Source organism: Tachyglossus aculeatus, chromosome X4 (genome assembly GCF_015852505.1).
Source record: "Tachyglossus aculeatus isolate mTacAcu1 chromosome X4, mTacAcu1.pri, whole genome shotgun sequence".
Classification (NCBI taxonomy): domain Eukaryota; kingdom Metazoa; phylum Chordata; class Mammalia; order Monotremata; family Tachyglossidae; genus Tachyglossus; species Tachyglossus aculeatus.
Window position 1 is genome coordinate 48,175,295 of NC_052098.1, and position 16,698 is coordinate 48,191,992.

The 16,698-nt window shown below is 46.9% G+C and overlaps 1 protein-coding gene across 1 annotated transcript in view; it reads right to left on the reverse strand.

Moving 5' to 3' along the window:
• LOC119948143 (RING finger protein 17-like) overlaps positions 1-16,698 on the reverse strand; it is a 37,940-nt gene that overhangs the window by 14,307 nt on the left and 6,935 nt on the right. The window contains exons 2-4 of the mRNA XM_038770058.1: positions 14,944-15,029; positions 4,989-5,065; positions 4,467-4,608 (exon numbers count right to left, since the gene is read on the reverse strand). Coding sequence (XP_038625986.1) covers positions 4,467-4,608; positions 4,989-5,065; positions 14,944-15,029 — 305 coding nt within the window. The remainder of the gene's footprint in view (positions 1-4,466; positions 4,609-4,988; positions 5,066-14,943; positions 15,030-16,698) is intronic.

Sequence of the window (16,698 nt, forward strand, 5' to 3'; positions counted from 1 at the left end):
TTCAAAGCTTTATTACAGTCACATCTCCTCCAAGAGGCCTTCCCCTTTTAAGCCCTCTTTTCCATGGCTCGCTCTCCCTTTGGTGTCGTCTATGCACTTGGTTCTGCGACCTTGGCTATTTGATATCTGCCCCACCCCCAACCCCACAGAATGTATTTCCATATCTTTGAATTGTACATATATATGAATTATTTACCTTAATGTCTGTGTCCCCCTCAAGAATGTAAGCTTGTTATAAGAAGGGAACATGTACAGTAATTCCACTGTATGGTAATCTCCCAAGTACTTAGTACATAGTAAATGCTCAATAAGTACCACTGATTGATTAATTGATTCTAACTCACAAGCATTTAGTACCGTGCTCTGCACAGCCTAGGCACTCAGTACATACTACTTATGAAAACTATGCATGTTTTAGAGCAGCAGCTTGGCTTAGGGGAAAGGTCCAAGCTTGGGGGTCAGAGGCTGTGGGTTCTAATCCTGACTCTGCCACTTGTCAGCTGTGTGACTTTGGGCAAGTCACTTTACTTCTCTGTGCCTCAGTTACCTCATCTGTAAAATGGGGATTAAGACTGTGAGCCATACCTGGACAACCTGATAGCCTTGTATTTCCCCCAGCGCTTAGAACAGTGCTTGGGACATAGTAAGTGCTTAACAGATGCTATCATTATAATAACTATTATTATGCTGTTATTCACACAATTAGATTTACCCTAATTGACTCGCCTTGTGTGACTTTTTATGCTATAACCGTTAACAGGTATAGCATTTTTTGAATGGCTTTTGTCTGTCAGTACCCAGAGTTTGAATATAAACTCCTTAAGGGCAAGGCCACTTTCTCAGTTGCATTCTTCCTAATACACTGCACTCAGTAGCTACTCAATAACTACCACTATTTGACTACTAAAGAGGACAACTAGGTTTCCTAATCAAAACCTGGAGAAAAAAACTTTGGAAGTCTGACTCTGAGTGCTCATTTTTTAAATAATTGGAAATGCATTTTCATAACTTTGGGTGGTAGAAATTCCAAGCTTAATCCTTAGATGGAAAACACTAAGGAGAGAAAGAAATCACATGTGTGTTATGGAAGTGATATATAATTGAGAAGGGACATTTTTGTTCAAATCATACAGCCCCACCCATTACAACTACACTATCTTCAACCACCAGTCCCTTTACCAATAAATCCTATTCTTGTCCAAGGAGAGGACTAACGAGGGAAGAGCACTGCTCTGGAAATCTGGAGATCTGTTTTTTTATATCGATGCAACTGGAGGACTGCATCAAGTACCGAAGTGCTTGAGAGACAGGGAAGTGCTGAAGTGTCAGCTGGGGTGGAGTGGGGATGCAGTTTGGAGAGATGAGGTATTAATCTGGGAAGGCCTGCTGGAAGAGATATAATTTCCAAAGGGCTTTGAAATTGGAGATTGTACTGGTCTGCCGAATGTGAAGTGGGAGGGCAATCCCACTTGCAGGAGGGAAGCAGTGAGAAACAGGTGAGCAGTGGGAGAAAGGAGCATGTAAGCGCAGTGAGCATGTTGGTCTGAGTAGACTGAGATATGTGCAAAGGGAGAGACGTAGGAATAAAGCGAGAAAAAGTAGATGAGAGAGAGCTGATTGAGACAGTGCTCAGGAGTTTCCACTCACGTTGGGAAAATTAATGTATCATACTGGACATTTTCAGAAGTAGGGAGAGACATGACAGAATGTTTGGAAAAACTTTAAAAAAACGAAAATGCGCACTAAAATAAAACTGGAGGCAGGGAGGCCTGGGACAAGGTTGACACGGTAGTTGAATAGGACTAGAACAATTGCCTGGACAAGTGGTGTGGCCATTTGGATGGAGAGGAAGGGGAAAATCCTGGAAACATTGTGGAAGGAGAATCGTAGGCTAACTATGAGGGCTGAAAGAGAAGGAGGAATCAAGGGTAATGCCAAAGTTATTGGATTGAGAAACAGGGAAGGTGGTGATGGTGCTATCAATGGGGATGGGATAGTTAGGTGGAGGACAGGAATTGGGAAGCAGCGTGGCTCAGTGGAAAGAGCCCGGACTTGGGAATCAGAGGTCATGGGTTCTACTTCTGGTTCCGCCACTGATCAGCTGTGTGACTTGGGGAAGTCACTTGACTTCTCTGGGCCTCAGTGACCTCATCTGTAAAATGGGTATGAAGACGACTGTGAGCCCCACGTGGGACAACCTGATCACCTTGTATCTACCCCAGCACTTAGAACCGTCCTCGGCACATAGTAAGCGCTTAGCAAATACCATCATCACCAAAGACAAGGAGTTCAATTTGGGATGGGTTGAGCTTAAGGTGCCAGCAGGGGTTACATGAGAAGTCTGCACTTGCTAAAGTACAACCCACAGCAGGAAATTATACCTCCTGGGATGACCTTCTTTGATTGTATTTCACTGGTTCAAAGCATTGCCAGATGGGGTTTTTTGTTTTCAAATGTGCATAGTGAGACCTTAGCAGTATGGTCTGGAAACAATGGCTAGGCAAGAACAAAGCTCACTCCCGGGGAGATGACACAGCTGCGGCAGAAGTGGACGCAATATTCATTGGGAATTTTCTGTTCCATAATTTAAAATGTCCTAGAATCCCTGAAGAAAACAAGATCCAGCTTTGGTTTTCAAAATTTGCATAGTGAGAACCTTGCAGTCTGGATGTGTGGGGGAAGGTGGCTCCTAATACAGTGGGGAGTACAAGAACCGGGGTAGACATGCAGGGAGTTAGAAGGAAGGTTCAGATCCTGCTTGCCCTGCCCCAAGCCCTCTGTGCTAGAACAGGCAAAAGTGACATTTAAAGAACTTGGGAAAGTGCTGATTTGGCTCACTACGCCTGCCTCATGGCTGGTGATCTTTAAAGGCTTCTCCAAATAATAGGATCACTGTCGATTAAAGTGCAGATCCTTTGTAGAACCTCGGCGGGACATTCAGGGAGGTATGTCCTGGAAGCAGGTGGAGATGCGAAGCTGCAGGAAGGAGAAAAGTTAGGGTTGGCAAGGTAGACCTGGGTGTCCTCTGCATAGAGTTGGCAGAAGTTTGGAGAGGAATGGTAGAGGATAGATGAAGTGATAGCTGGACATTGTAGCGAGGTCCAGAGCAGGTGTTTCTGAAAGATGGAGAGGGCATGGGTGTGTATGATGGCAAAGAGGACGGACCTATCAGAGTGAGCAGTTGAAGATGGAAGTCAGGGAGTGAAGAAGAGTGAGCATAAGCGTTTTGAGAGAGTGTGAAGGGAAGTGGTTGAAGGCACAAGGAGGAGAGGAGATAGATTTTGAAAGCAAGGGGAAGACCTCCTATTGGGAAATGGTTAAGAAGGCTGAGGGATGGGGATGGGGTGGAACAAGGAAAAGGCAAGAGGGAGATGAGAAGAGGAGGTGGGGATATGGGGAAGATCATGTGTGATGGGTTTCAAACCGATCAATGAAATAGTTGCCGACATCAGGAGGGGCAGGTTTCGGGAGGGGAGGGGAGGGGGGAGACTGGGGTATTTGGGGTTTCAGGAAGGAGCTGACTGCCTGGAATAATTGGTGAGGGCAATGGGCACGGGAGTTAGTCAATTAGGGAGGAGAAGTGGCGTTACTGAGCCAGTGGAAGAGTTCCTGCAGGTAAGGGTGAATTTGAGATGGCCAAAGCAGGCCTGGTGCCTAGATTTCCACCAATGGCGTTTCAATGTATGAGTGCTGGAGTCGAAGAGGTGTAACTATGGAGATGATCCATGGCTAGGGGTTGGTGGTGCAAAATCAATGGAGGGACGGGGGCGGATATGAGGAAGTTGAATTCAGTGAGGAGAGCAAGAATTGAGAACGGGGTTTGTACATCAAGAGAAGGGAGGGGATTGTTGAGGCAGGCCAAGTGTGGTATGAGGGACGGGGATAAGTGGCAGGAGTCAAGGGATCAGAGATCTGTTGCGGGAGAGGACTGTTTTGCAAGGAGGGGCTGGAGGAGGGGAAGCTGGTTAGGAGGCTGTAGTTGGAGGGTGGGATTGCAGGATATATGAGATTGCAGACTGTACGATGACTAGAACACACACACACACACACACACACACACACAATCTGCAGAGTACTGCCCCACTACCCACCTATGTGTTTGTTGCAGTCCTTGCTCTACTGAGAACATGACCAGCAAGGGCAAGAGAACATGAGTGGTGCTATGTAAGCCACTAGAGAAGGTTCATCCCTTGTTCCTGATGGGAGGTGTCAGTTTGTTTGTTTATTTTATTTAAGGAATTTGTTAAGCCCTTTAATATCTGCCAGGCACTATACTAAGCACTGGGGTAGATACAAGATAATCAGGTAGGGCACAACTGCTCAAATTCTCCACAATTTACCAAGACCCATGAAGGTAAACGTGGACAGATGTTGTGAAGGGCATTCCTTCTATACAGTTAGACTACTAAATTAATTCCACACAAGAATTGTTGAGATAGCACAACATTTTTATGATCTGGGCTTACCAACTGAAGGTAGAAATCATCAGGATTGTTTATGTGGCAAACTACAACATTAACCTCTGTCGATTCTTCTGGTAATATAGGTGGACGATACCCAGTAGCTGTATTCTTTTCAGGTTGAATCCAGGGCAGCCGTGACTGAAAGCTAATCAGAAACATAATCAGTGGCTAAGCAATGGAAAGGGAAGATGTCCTTCAGAGGAACTCTTACTCTCCTGTGCTGGAGCGAAGCGAGATGGGAAAGGGGACCAGGGAAGAGGGAGAGAGGGAGGAGGGGAAAAGGGAAAAGACAGGACAGGGGGCAGGGAGAAGGGGAAGAGAAGCGGAAAGGGGTAAGGGGGGAAGCAGAGGAGGAGGTGGAAGGGAGAAGGAGAGATGGAGAGGAGGATGGTGGGCAGAGGAGGAGAGAGAAAAGGGGAAGGAGGAATTATGAGAAGGTAGAGGAGGGGGAGACAGAATGACTAGGTACCACCCACTGTTTTTTACATCTGCTAACTTGCATCTTCTCATACCACTGCGACTTACCTGAATAGATCCCTCAGCTTCACAGGTTCCGTTTGTGACAGCTCAGTCTCAAATCCTGACTTCAGAAGTTGGAGAATCTGGAATTTCAGAAAACTGGGTAGGTCATTAGGTCTGGAAAGAAATGCTACAGAATTCCCTGGCAGGTGGTTATGTAACAGAAGGAAGACTGAGAAAAAAAAATAATTCACCAATGCTATTGAATACTACTCGGTACTGAGCACTTGGGAGAGTACAATAGAATGGGTAGACATGCTCCTTGCCCTCAAAGAGATCACAATCTAGTGATGGGCATAGACACTGAAATAAATGATCGATGGGGAAAGTAAGTCCCTGGCACCCTGTTCCTCATTTTTGTGCCACCAAACCTCAGGCCTGGATCGCTTCAAGGGCCTGCTTATTCCACTTAGGTGCTCCCCCGTGGATGCTTTTGGTGCATATCAAAGCATCAGGTGGCCTCACTAACCACAAACCCACCCTTGTTACACTGCCCTCTCCTCTGCTCAGGCATACTATTTTTCCTCATATTTACTCCCATGGTCACAGTCCATGCCACCTATTTCTGACATTCAAATTCCTTCTTCAACCTCCATGGCTGTCTCCCCGGCTAGACTGTAAGCTCCATAAGGGAAGGGATCATGTCTACAAACTCTACTGTACACTCCCAAGCGCTGAGTACAGTGATCTGCATACAGTAGGTACTAGACAAATATTATTAATTGACTGATTAATGGAAATCGGAGCTGTGGAACAACTATAACTAGGCTATCAAGTAATATGAACTGGCTTCTTTGGGGCTTCATTCCAACGACTTTTAATTAATTCCAAAAGAGGAATGAAATGTTGGGGATTTGAGGTGTGTGTTGAAATTGTGTTATTTTCTTTTTAATATGGGATATCAGGCGGCCATAGGCTGTATTAGCAGAATTTACAGATAAGACACAAAAATCTCAGTATGCATGGTGTGGAAAAGATGTCGATGTCCCGCCCGCACATATTATCAAATACTACAGCTTGGATTCTTCTGGAATACAAAGGACAAGTTGAACTCATTCGAACCAGCAAATCTGAAGAAACTGCTGGTCCATGCCGGTCTGTCATTGTTAGCTGCCTATTCTATTTAGAGAGGAAACCTAAACCTACCTTTGTACCTGAATGTGTGTGTGTGTCTAATACCTCATGTGGGACATGGACTGCGTCCAAGCTCATTAGCTTGTATCTGCCCCGGTGCTTATAACAGTGCCTGTATATAGTAAAGTGCTTAACAAATACCATTAAAAAACAACAAACAAACAAAACACCTCTTAGAATCATGACAATGTTTTTTCTTATGCTTGAGCCATATGCCCCTAAAATGATCATTCTTCTGTGGGGAATACATAATTATTTCCTTAGACAATTTCCATGAATGTTTGACGTCACCGAGCTCGCTTTACTCCAGACTAAACAGGGCCAACTCTCTTTGCCGGAGGATGAAGGCTTCCAGTGCCCAGTGCTTAGAACAGTGCTTCGCACATAGTAAGCGCTTAACAAATACCATTAGAATTTTATTCGTGGAGGACGAAGATATGGCACATGGGAAGGGGAGTGGAAAGAGTAGGGGCAGGGTGACATCTTGATCCCAGCAGGATGCTCCCCAACAGCGATGATTTTCTCTCCATTTTTCCATCTCCACTCCCTACCAAACCTCACATGCTCCACTGGGGTTGTTTCCCACCCAGATCCTTTCCTGTCCACCCCTCTCCTCCTTTATCAAATCTAGTGTGTCCATGGGGAGGGAGCAAGCATTGTTAACACAGCTAAGCCCAGTGAGGAAGTCAGGAGCAGGAGGAAGACAAAGAGGATGAGGAGGGTTTGGTGGCAGCAGCAGGTGCTGGTACTCACAGCAGGACCATTGGGGCTGCTGCTGTTCCAGAGGTGGCGAGGCAGGGTGGACTGCGCGGTAGGGAACAGCATCAGTAGCAAGAGAAAGAGGGAAAAAGAGTGGGCCAGCTGTTTATCCATCCCCACCCCACACACTCTGTTAGTCGGTTCTCACCCCTGGCTGCAAAGGTGGGGGCCCAAGGTCAGGCGGGCTGGCTAGAGGGAGATAAGGCACTGTCAATGCTTCCCTGAGAACCCTCCCTCTCTGTTACCTCCCCAGCCCGTTTTCTAGTAGAGTCAATGGGAAGACATAGATCAAAGAATGTCAACTAAGTGATAAGACCTTTTTACAGTCAGTCCAGTTGAAAATTAGTCTGCCACACTAATTGACTAGAACAAAGACTGTTCCACTGTTGGGGAACTGGGGGTGAAATAACATTGAGGTCCAGAACGGAGAATGACATTACTATTTTTCAGAACATTAGAATGTTGCTATATGAAATCTTAGTAACATAAGAGACCGAAAGTAACCTAAAGCAAGCCAGCAGTACATACCACACACCCTCTCTTGGAAGCGCAATCAATGTGGCCGACTGGAAAGAGGAAGGGCCTGACTGGGAGTCAGAAATCACTTATTCTATCACGCCTGGATTACTGCATCAGCCTCCTTGCTGATCCCCAACCTCCTGACTCTCCCCACTCCAGTCCATATTTCACTTTGCAGCCGGAATCGTTTTTCTACTAAAACGTTCAGGGCATGCTGAACCCCCCCGCTCCTTAAAAATCTCCAGTGGTTGTCCGTCCACCTCCGTATCAAACAAAACTCCTCACCATTGGCTTTAAATCACCCCAACACCTTGCCCCTTCCTACCTCATCTCGCTTCTCTCCTTCTACAACCCAGCCCAAATACTTCGCTCCTCTAGTGCTAACGTTCTCATTACGCCTCACCTTCACCTGTCTCACACCGACCCCTAGCCCATGTCCTGCCTGCACGACGGCCTGGAAAGCCCTCCCTCCTCAAATCTGACAGACAATTACTCTCACCCTTCAAAGCCCAATTGAAGGCACATCTCCTCCAAGAGGCTTTCTCAGACTAAGCGCCACTTTTCCCCATCTCTCACTCCCTTCTGTCTTGCTCCTTTTGTACTTCCCTCCTGCCAGCTCCACAGAACTTATGCACATATCTGTAATTTTATTTATTTGTATTGATGTCTGTTCCCCCCTCTATCGGCTGTAAGCTTGTTGTGAGCAGGGAATGTCACTGTTCATTGTTGTATTGTATTTTCCCAAGCACTTGGTACAGTGCTGTACACACAGTAATTGCTCAACAAATATGACTGAGTAAATGAATGAGTGATACCTGGGTTCTAGTTCTGGCTCTGCCCCTGGCCTGCTGTGTAACTTTGAGTAGGTCATGCTGAGACTCAACATGGCCTAGTGGAAAGAGCTGGGGCCTGGAAGTCAGAGGAACTGGGCTTTTTCTGATCCTGGCTCTGCCTGCCACTTGCCTGCAGTGGGACCTGGGGCAAGTCACTGAACTGATCCAGAACTAAGTTCTCTCAATGGCAAAATGGGGATTCGATACCTGTTCTCCCTGTTACTGAAACTGTGACCCTCATGAGGGAGCTGAATACGTTGTATCTACCCCAGCACTTAGTACAGTGTTTGACACAAAATCAGTGCTTAAATACCACAATTATTACTATTATTGACTATAACATCCATAACAATTACATATCGTTATAATTATTAATAATAATCATAATCATCATATTTGCTAAGACCTTACTATATGCCAGGCACTGTATTAAGCACTGGGGTGGATACAAGCAAATCACGTTGGACACAGTCCCTGTCCCACACGGATGTCTCAATCTCAATCCCCATTTTACAGATAACTGAGGCACAGAGAAGTGGAGTGACTTGCTCAGTGTCACACAGCAGACAAGTAGCAGAGCCAGGAATGGAACCCATGACCTATTGACTCCCAGGCTTGGGTTCTGTCTAAGCCCTGCTTAGTACAGGGCCTTGGCACGTGGCAAGCACCAAATAAATGCATAAATAAATAAATAAATAAATAGATAGATGCAATTTTTCAGAAACATTATCCAGGCAGTTGAGGGAAATAGGGACTGGAAAGGGGAGAGACAGGAGTCAGGAAGGTCACTGAGGAGGCTAATGCAGCAGTAAAGGTGAGATACAAGTGTTTAAAGCCTTGTAGGAGTAGTTTTCGATGGAGAGGAAAGCAGATATTCCATACAAATTGTCAAGGTAGAACCTACAGGATTTCATGACAGATTGACCGTGTGGGTTAATAGAGAGAGATGAGCTGAAGGTTAAGGGCCTGTGAGACACAGGGTGAATGAGCGCTCTAAGGGAGTGGGTGAAAGCCAAAACTCAGCTTTGGACTCCCAGAGTTAGAGGCTAGGGAGGCAGATGAGGAGCCAGAGAAGAAGCGACCAAAGAGATAAGAGGAGAACAAAGAGAGGACAGTGTCGGTGAAGAAAAAAGTTAAAATGAGTTTCCAGGAGAAGGGGATGGTCCAATGTCAAAAGCAGTGGAGAGGTTAAGGAGGATTAAGATGGACTAAAGACCACTGGATTGGGCAGGAAGGAGCCATTCATGACTTTAAAAGGGACCGTTTCTAGGCAGTGAAGTGGACAGGAGCCACACTGCAGGGGGCCGACGAAAGAGTCGGAAGTGAGCAAATGGAGGCAACGAGTGCTGACAACTTGCTCAAGGACTTTGGAGAGGAATGGTAAGAGGGAGATTGGGTGATAACTGGAGAGTGTGGTGGGGTCAAGGGAAGGATTTTTTAGGATAGGAAATACATGGGTGTGTTTGAAAGCAGTATGGAAGGAGCCATTATGAAGTGAACAGTTGAAGATGGCCATCAGGGAGGAAGGAAGGGAAGGGGCAACTGTTTTGATATGGTTGGAAGGGATGGGGTCAGAGGTGCAGGTGGAGGGTGGTAGAATATGAGAGGACTGTAGTCCATGTCTCCCCACTCCTCAAGAACCTCCAACAATTGACCTCCCATCCCTCTCCACATCAAACAGAAACTCCTTACCACTGATTTTACAGCACTCAATCAGCTCGTCCCCTGCTACTTTACCTTACTAATCTCCTAATAATAATACCAATGATAATAATAACACCTACGGTCATGGTTAAGCGCTTACTCTGTGCCAGGCACTGTCCTAAGTGCTGGAGAGGATACAGGTAAATAGGGTTGGACCTAGTCCCTGTTCCGCAAGGGGCTCACAGTCTCAATCCTTATTTTACAGACCAGGTAAATGAGGCACCGAGAAGTGAAGTGACTTGCCCAAGGTCACACAGCACACACATGGTAGAGCAGAGATTAGAACCCATGACTTTCTGGCTCCCAGGCCCGTGCTCTAGCCACTATGTCATGCTCCTTTCTATTACAGCCCGGCCCACACACTTCGCTGCTATACTACCTGCTTACTCACCGTGCCCTGATTGCGTCTATCCCCCACCCTCCACACATACCAGGCCACCACTCTCCCACCTTCAAAGCTTTATTAAGGTCACATATCCTCCGAGAGGACTTCCTCAATTAAGCTACCTTATCCCTGGCTCCCTCTCCCTTCTACGTCATCCATGCACTTAGATCTGTGGCCTTTGGGCATTTGATACTTGTCCCACCCTCAACCTCACTGCCTTTTGTACATAACCCTAAATAATACATATTATAAATGCTTTTTTCATATTAATGTCTGTCTCCCCCCTCTATACTCTAAGCTCACGGTAGGCACAGAATGTGTCTATCAACCCTGTTATATTGCAACTCTCCCAGGCATTTAGTACAGTGTTCTGCACAGAGAAAGCGCTCAATAAATATCACTGATGATGATAAGGAGGCTGAGATCTCTTGAGAGTTTGCTAGGCATGATGGAAAAGTTGAAGAGGAGGCAGGAGGTGGAAAGGATGGGAGAGGAGCAGGAGAGATATCAGGGAAATCACACCTAATGTTTTCAGTTTTATTGACCAAGTATGTGGCAAGGCCACTGGGGCAAGAAGTTGGGGGGCAGAGAGACAGGTGGTTTGAGGGAGTTAAAAGCCTGAAACAGCTGGCCTGGGCAATGGTCATAGGAGTCAATAGGGATGGAGATGGATTGTTGCCTGCCTGAGGTGAGGGCAGAATTGAAGCAGGTGAAGACCAATTTAAGATAATTATGATAATAATAACAATAATTATAGTATTTGTTACGCGCTTACTATGTGCAAAGCACTATTCCTAGCGCTGAGGCCCACAGCACCTAGTATTACCAGGCGGTCCCCAATCCTAGTACTAAACAGGATATAGACGGCTGGTATCTGGATTTTCACCAGCAACTATCCACAGCTCTTGCACCAGAATGGTGGAATTGTACCGTGGAAGTGATCTAGGGCTGATGGTATGAGATGGATGGAGTGAATAAGCCCTCATTTCCCTTCCCTGCCCCTCCCTCTGCATTTGAATGCGGGCCCCTTAAGCACTTTGATACTCACTCCACAGCACCTATCTATCCTGATACTCTACTACTTCCCCTGTATTTTCTTAAATGTCTGTCTCCCCCAGTAGCCTGTAAATTCCTGGTGGGCAAGGATTGTGTCTGCCAACTATGTTTCCCAAGAGCACATCATGGCACTCTGCATACAGTAGGTGCCCAATAAATACCACTGATTGATTACTGTATTTCAAGTTACCTAGAAACAAGAAGAGGCCAGCAAACATTTTTGAAGAAAACAGCGGTTATGGGTTTGGACGTTCCTTTTATTAACCAATCAATCAGTAGTATTTATTGAATGCTTACAGTGTGAAGAGCACTGTGCTAAGAACTTGAGAGAGTACACTACAATAGAGTTGGTAAATACTTTGCCTGCCCACGACGAGTTAACAGTCTAGAGGGAACGTCTATGTCCACAAAATACACAGTCAACTGGAAAGAGAGTCGGTGGGGGGGCGGGGGGGGAATGATGTTGGAGGCATAAATAAAGGAAGGAAAAGACACAAAAATCCCATGGCCGCACAGAAGAGTAGAAGGAAAGATGGAACTGAAACAATAGGTTGAGCAGTTTTGTGCAATCTGGAGGACAACCAGCCACAGCAGGGAAATGGAAGATGTTGCGATATGGGTTGTGTGGATTTGTTTGAATGTGTACACGAAAGAAGAAAAGAAAGAACAGAAACAGTGAGTTGAGAAGTTTTGTGCAATCTGGAGGACAGCCAGTAACGGCAGGGAAATGGAAGATGTTGCGATGTAGGTTGTGTGGATTTGTTTGTGAATTTGTACGACAGAGTGCGACAGGGCCCTAGGAAAGACTCTGTCTTTAACCTTTTCCTAACCTCTAAATGGCAGTTGTGTGCCTGCTACTGGGAAGACACCGTCGGGTTGGGAGTTGGAAACTGAGGGAAAGCTACAGAGTGTGAGGAGAGGGCACCCCTGCTCAGAGTAGGACGTCTCTAGAAGTAGATAATATGATCTGATATGATGTGATATGATCCCTCACCAACTCTAAAATCCCTCTCCCAGATCATAATCTTCTCACCTGCCTCCTCACTCACACTCCTTTCCCCTGTAAATCCATATTACTCCCTCACAGAGATCTCTGCTCTCTTGACCCTATCCATCTTTCTGAGTGCCTCACACCCCACATCGCCGCCCTCTCCTCTCTACCAAGTCTTGATGATCAGATTACTGCTCTCAACTCTACCCTTTCTACTCAGCTAGACTCACTCGCTCCCCTTTCCCTTCGCCGCTCTCGTACCACTAACCCACAGCCCTGGATCACTGCCACTGTCCGTCTCCTTTTCTCTTATGCTCGAGCTGCAGAACGCTGCTGGCCAAAGTCTAAACACCATGCCAACCTCGTTCACTTCAAGTTTATCCTCTCCTGCCTTAACTCAGCCCTCTCCTCTGCCAGACAAAACTATTTCTCTTCCCTCATTGACACCCATCCCCAACACCCCCACCAGCTCTTCCGTACATTCAACTCCCTTCTCAGGCCCCCGGTTCCTCCCCCTCTTCCTTCCCTCACCCCCAACGATCTGGCCTCCTAATCCATTAACAAAATTAAATCCATCAGGTCCGACCTCCCCAAAGTCACTTCCCCCGCTTCTCCAACCCCCCGGCTCTCAACACTCTCTGTTACTCTCCCATCCTTCCCAGCAGTATCCTCAGAGGAGCTCTCCTCCCTCCTCTCAAGTGCTACTCCGACCACCTGTGCTTCTGACCCCATTCCCTCTCATCTCATTAAATCTCTCACTCCATCCCTTCTCCCCTCCTTAACTTACAGCTTCAACCACTCACTCTCCACTGGTTCCTTCTCCTCTGCCTTCAAACATGCCCATGTCTCTCCCATCCTAAAAAAACCCTCTCTTGACACCACCTCAACTTCTAGTTATCGCCCAATATCCCTCCTGCCATTCCTTTCCAAACTCCTTGAACGAGTTGTCTACACGAGCTGCCTCGAATTCCTCAACACCACCTCTCTCCTCGACCCCCTCCAGTCTGGCTTCCGTCCCCTACATTCCACGGAAACTGCCCTCTCAAAGGTCACCAATGCCCTCCTTCTTGCCAAATCCAACGGCTCATACTCCATCCTAATCCTCGTCGACCTCTCAGCTGCCTTCGACACTGTGGACCACCCCCTTCTCCTCAACACGCTATCCGACCTTGGCTTCACAGACTCCGTCCTCTCCCGGTTCTCCTCTTATCTCTCCGGTCGTTCATTCTCAGTCTCTTTTGCAGGCTCCTCCTCCTCCTCCCTTCCCCTTACTGTGGGGGTTCCCCAAGGTTCAGTGCTTGTTCCCCTTCTGTTCTCGATCTACACGCACTACCTTGGTGACCTCATTCGCTCCCACGGCTTCAACTATCATCTCTACGCTGATGACACCCAGATCTACATCTCTGCCCCTGCTCTCTCCCCCTCTCTCCAGGCTCGTATCTCCTCCTGGCTTCAGAACATCTCCATCTGGATGTCTGCCCGCAACCTAAAACTCAGCATGTCCAAGACTGAACTCCTTGTATTCCCTCCCAAACACTGCCCTCTCCCTGACTTTCCCATCTCTGCTGACGGCAATACCATCCTTCCCGTCTCACAAGCCCGCAACCTTGGTGTCATCCTCGACTCCGCTCTCTCATTCACCCCTCACATCCAAGCCGTCACCAAAACCTGCCGGTCTCAGCTCCGCAACATTGCCAAGATCCGCCCTTTCCTCTCCATCCATACCACTACCCTGCTCATTCAAGCTCTCATCCTATCCCGTCTGGACTACTGCATCAGCCTTCTCACTGATCTCCCATCCTCATGTCTCTCCCCACTTCAATCCATACTTCATGCTGCTGCCCGGATTGTCTTTGTCCAGAAACGCTCTGGGCATGTTACTCCCCTCCTCAAAAATCTCCAGTGGCTACCAATCAATCTTCGCGTCAGGCAGAAACTCCTCACCCTGGGCTTCAAGGCTCTCCATCACCTCGCCCCCTCCTACCTCACCTCCCTTCTCTCTTTCTACAGCCCACCCCGCACCCTCCGCTCCTCTGCCGCTAATCTCCTCACCGTGCCTCGTTCTCGCCTGTCCCGCCATCGACCCCCGGCCCACGTCATCCCCCGGGCCTGGAATGCCCTCCCTCTGCCCATCCGCCAAGCTAGCTCTCTTCCTCCCCTCAAGGCCCTACTGAGAACTCACCTCCCCCAGGGGGCCTTCCCAGACTGAGCCCCTTCCTTCCTCTCCCCCTCGTCCCCCCTCCATCCCCCCATCTTACCTCCTTCCCTTCCCCACAGCACGTATATATATGTATATATGTTTGTACATATTTATTACTCTATTTATTTGACTTCTACATATCTATTCCATTTGTTTTATTTTGTTAGTATGTTTGGTTTTGTTCTCTGTCTTCCCCTTCTGGACTGTGAGCCCACTGTTGGGTAGGGACTGTCTCTATATGTTGCCTACTTGTGCTTCCCAAGCGCTTAGTACAGTGCTCTGCACACAGTAAGCGCTCTATAAATACGATTGATTGATTGATTGATTGATCTCTGTAAAAGGGCCAATAAACAGATGTGCTACTAATAAAAGAGACTTACCTCACAATCAGGACATAGTACTATTCCGGAATCTTTAGGCTTTTCTTGAAGGGGATCCCCACAGTGAAGTTCAACTCGGGGACCTGCTGACAAAAATCAGTTAAAACGATATTTTGTTTTGTTTTGGGTTTTGTTTTGATTTTTTTAAATTGAAAATTTACACTGTTCTCCTACAATTGCTTTGCCCTCATTTAAAATATTTTATCAACACTTAAAAATACAATAAAAGACATTGCACGTCATTTTCTAGAAAGAAAGTAATATCATTAGTTTGGTTTGAGATTAAAAAGCATTCAAGGCCTCAAATTAGGAGGAAAAAAAAATCGTCGATTTAACCTCACATTTGTTCACTTAAAACCACCTTTCCCTGAATTGTTTTCTTTTCAGGTTTGGATAATTAAACCGTGCGTCGTTCTCGCCTGTCACGCCATCGATCCCCGGCACCCGTCATCCCCCTGGCCTGGAATGCCCTCCCTCCGCCCACCCGCCAAGCTAGCTGTCTTCCTCCCTTCAAAGCCCTACTGAGAGCTCAGCTCCTCCAGGAGGCCTTCCCAGGCTGAGCCCCCTCCTTCCGCTCCCCCTCCTCCCCCTCCGCATCCCCCGCCTTACCTCCTTCCCCTCCCCACAGCACCTGTATATATGTATATATGTTTATACATATTTATTACTCTATTCATTTATTTTATTTGTACATATTTATTTTGTTAATATGTTTTGTTTTGTTCTCTGTCTCCCCCTTCTAGACTGTGAGCCCAATGTTGGGTAGGGACCATCTCTATATGTTGCCAACTTGTACTTCCCAAACGCTTAGTTCAGTGCTCTGCACACAGTAAGCGCTCAATAAATACGATTGAATGAATGAATGAATGAATACATATTATATATATATAAAATTGACGAAAGAAGCAGCAGCAAAATGGAGATTCAATACCGGTTCTCCCTCCTACTTTAGACGGTGAGCCCCAAGTGGGACTTGATTATCTTATATCTACCCCACACTTAAAAAAATACTATAGTTATCATGATTAAGGTGGAAAAAGGGCAGATTCAAAACTATCTGTGCCTCTTTGAGCTCCGTGGAAGCATTTAATATTTTAAAGCCTTCGCTCATTCTGTTGAATGAGAAGCAGCATGGCCTTGTGGAAAGAGCATGGGCCTGGGAGTCAGAGGATCTAGGCTCCAATCTCAGCTCCACCATTTCTCTGCTGTGTGACCTTGGACAAGTCGCTTCTCTGGGCCTCAGTTCCCTCATCTGTAAAATGAGGATTAAGGCTGTGAGCCCCATGTGGGACAGGGAATGTGTCTGACAGGGTTATCCTGGCTTTCTGCCTCAGTGGTTTGACAGAGAGTCAGCACAGTCTTGATTCCCATTTTACCGATGAGGGAACCGAGACTCCAAGCCAAAGACATCAGTTGATTGCTCTTCTAAGTATCCAAAACTTCCCAGAAGATGGAATCCTCATAGAAGTAGCTTTCAGTTCGCCAATGCACTTTTGCTAAAGGCAAGTCCCTTAAAAGAGACACAGATTCACTCTGGTCTCTTGTCAACAGGGACGTGGGAGTGTGGCTGGACAGCCCCCTCGGGACCTGAGCAACCCTACCTGGGCATGTGACGCTCTCCCTGAAAGGCAAGGGGACAGAAAAGGTGCTGAACTATGTCGTCAGTCAATCAATTGATCAGTGGTATATCAGGGAGAAGCCACGTGGCCTAGTGGGCTTGGGAGTCAGAAGGACCTGGGTTCTAATCCCAGCTCC